The sequence below is a fragment of the Neolamprologus multifasciatus genome, chromosome 23 (genome assembly GCF_963576455.1).
Source record: "Neolamprologus multifasciatus chromosome 23, fNeoMul1.2, whole genome shotgun sequence".
In the NCBI taxonomy this organism is placed as follows: domain Eukaryota; kingdom Metazoa; phylum Chordata; class Actinopteri; order Cichliformes; family Cichlidae; genus Neolamprologus; species Neolamprologus multifasciatus.
The window spans coordinates 37,690,392-37,693,347 of NC_140460.1; the positions used below are offsets into that span (position 1 = coordinate 37,690,392).

General features: G+C 42.3%; 1 protein-coding gene across 13 annotated transcripts in view; it reads left to right on the top strand.

Moving 5' to 3' along the window:
• The window catches only part of mcf2la (mcf.2 cell line derived transforming sequence-like a), a 58,323-nt gene extending 55,562 nt beyond the window's left edge, over positions 1–2,761 (top strand). For all 13 annotated transcript variants that reach the window (XM_085151866.1, XM_085151864.1, XM_085151865.1 and 10 more), the window contains one exon: positions 152–2,761. In XM_085151866.1, coding sequence (XP_085007992.1) covers positions 152–231 — 80 coding nt within the window. In that variant the 3' untranslated portion in view covers positions 232–2,761. The remainder of the gene's footprint in view (positions 1–151) is intronic.
• The last annotated feature ends 195 nt before the right edge of the window (positions 2,762–2,956 follow it).

Below are 2,956 nucleotides of genomic sequence, written 5' to 3' on the forward strand. Positions count from 1 at the left end.
AACGAATAGGAAGTACACACATTCATATCTTTCCCTTAACGCTGCAGTATGGGTACCTGTTGCCTAGCAATGCGGCACAATGACGCTATTATTCTCCCCCTGCAACGTCTGGCTCTAACAGAGCATTGCTGTTTGTGTGTTTGTCCTGCAGATGGCAGCGTCTCTGGGAACCTCAGCACTTCTTCCAGCTGCAGCGAGACCTACACCAGCTTCTCCGACATCAAACCCTGACCTGAGTCAGGTCTTCCCAGCTTTTTTTTTTTTTTAATTTAAATCACTGCACCTAAAATCATTTTGTACAGGTGGAAAATGCTTAAAAAACAAAGAAGGAAAAAAAGCTGGAGTTTGGTCTGACAGGAGGACAGTCACCCACGTCACAGTTTCTAAATCCATCTGAAAACCAAAACTTTCTCTGCAGATCAGCCAGCGCTGGCTAAGTGCTAACTGCCCCCCTTTTTCCAGAGTATTTAGAAGAACTGCGCTGTCATTTAAAATTGTTTTTATATTCAAAGGTGTCAGCATGTTGGTAGAATTTAAGTATAGATTTTTTTTGCCGTTCCTTCGAGCGAGAGGGAAATATCAGGGATATCTGTCATTCCTCGGCACACAAGTCATGTGATGTATCACCTCCTGCGAGGCCTTCTTTAAAGCTAAATGTCCGCAGTCTAATAACTGACTGAACAGGCAGTCCAGGCCTAGTGATTATGTAGCATTAATGTGGAGAGGTTAGAAAGGACATCTGCACTAAACACGCGCCGTTTGCAGAGGGGACAGAACTGCTGGTTAGTCGAGCCCCTTCAAGTCGACGACGACATCGCAGCACGGCGACAGATTCTTGTGCAGGAGGATGTTATGTAGACAAACACCATCAGACCCCCGATAACGCTGGCTTTGGTGTCAGTTGCTGATCGCACACTGTGAAAAGTAGCAGGCGGCCGCAAGAGGAAAAATGCTTTCAGTACATCTGGGAGGAAAAGTGAGCAGGTTGATTGCGTGCAGGCGTTTTGTGTTGTTGAAGCTACTAAAGAACGCTGTATTCCTCACACATGGATAATGAGCTTCCCTTAAAAGTTGTTTTTATGATATTAAGAACCGCACGCAGTCACTAGGTGAACGTCAACAACAGTACAACCTGGTGGTCAGGTGTCTTGCACTTCATTCTAAATGAATCTTTTTCCTCCTATGAGGGATTGAGCAACCCGCCAGTGCACTGCTCTGGATTTTTACCTCTCAGGAAGACGTTTCCGTAGGCAGACAGGTGTGACTGCATACCTGTCTTTGTGTCTGTGTGGGTGCACAGTGCACACTCGCGCACACTCACCTGATTGTTTGTGTTGACAACAGACAGCAGTTCGATCAGAGTTTTTCAGACACATGTGCAGCCTCTGCTCAAACAGCCGTCGCGGCCCGAATCTCAGTGTTCTGAATGTGTGTCTGTTTTTTTGTGTCACCGTGCTCACCTATCTTTGGTCTGCACCGCAGCAACAAAAGCAGGCTTTGTCCCCCTCCTCCCCCCACCTCCTCTCTGTGCAACCAGCCCTATTCAAGCATGTGACAGTAGCTGCTTCTCCACAAGCTGGGTTAATAATACCACGGCCCGGACCTGCTCGACATGTTTGCACCTCCGGCCTGAGAGCAATACTTTGTGTACTTGACACCAAAATGTAGCTGAGTAAACGTCACAGTTAAGTAACTAGTTTAGAAAATGTGATACGTCCACTGTTCTGATGTAGATTGATGCCAACCGCCTTTGACGACCAGCTGTTCTGCACGCAACCTCTGAAACCTGTGCTATTCTGAACACTGAATGACACCTTCCTTTTTAAATGTTTTTTAAATATATATCCCAGGATTTTTACTGTATCCATGAGGTACACTGTAAAACAATCTCTCCTTTTTCCACCTGCGTTGTTGAATGCGTGACACTGTTTCAAACAGGAAACCAGCTTGTCCACCTGCTTGACAAAGCTATGATTAACAGTTTTTTTTTTCTTTGATTTTTTTTCTTAATTGGACTAAAATCAGTGCTTGTGATCGTGATTGGCTTCTCAAGAACTTGCTGAGAAGAACTTTTTTTTCTTTTAAGATCCTCCCACTGAACGTAAAGGAAGAGGAAACAAACCGGTTTACAGGCCTTTCGATGTCAAACTGTGAGCTAAACTGTGGCTTGCATAGCTGTGCGTCCACGTGCTGAGAAATAAATGTTACACTTGTACAGATGTGTCCTCTTATACCTCACGCTGTTCCCCCTAAAGAGCATGTATATTGTTAAGAGGAGTCTCTCTCTATCTCTCTGTATATCATCACTCTGTGTGGCATGTACTTCATAAGCCCCATGCTGTAAACCTCCTGGAGAACTATTTTTTACCTGTTGTACATTGTGAGAGTTTATATTCTGCCCTCTTGAGAAAGCTGACATGGGCACTAAAGTCGTCAGGGTTTTTTTGTTTTTGTTTTTTTTTTGGTCACCCAAATAAAATCTTACCGTGTAATTTCTACTTTTTCGACTCAGAGGCCGGAGACATGAGAAATGATTCTATTTTTTAAGTTTGTTTTTATGCAGCACATTGCAGCACCCACTGTCTTTATTTTCCTATTGCACATCTACTGAATATGCTGTTGATATAACAGCATATTACGATTTAAAACTTGTTACAAGACATATCCATGTACATTTGTAAATATGTAATTCTGACTTGTATGTAAATTGAAAAGCAGCTTTAATAAAGTCTGAAATGGTTTCCTCTATTGAATTTAGCCTTTTTCTCTATTATTATGAATTTTAAAAATATATTTAATGATTAGCTGTTTATTTTTGAAGTCAGCTAAAAACAAAAAAAGGAAGAGAGAGAAATTGACAGTGGAATTAATTATTAATTGTGATCCGGAAGTGTAATTTCAACCACATGGTTCCTTTCCTCCAATGGGCTTTTATTCCAGTTTAGACTATCATGAT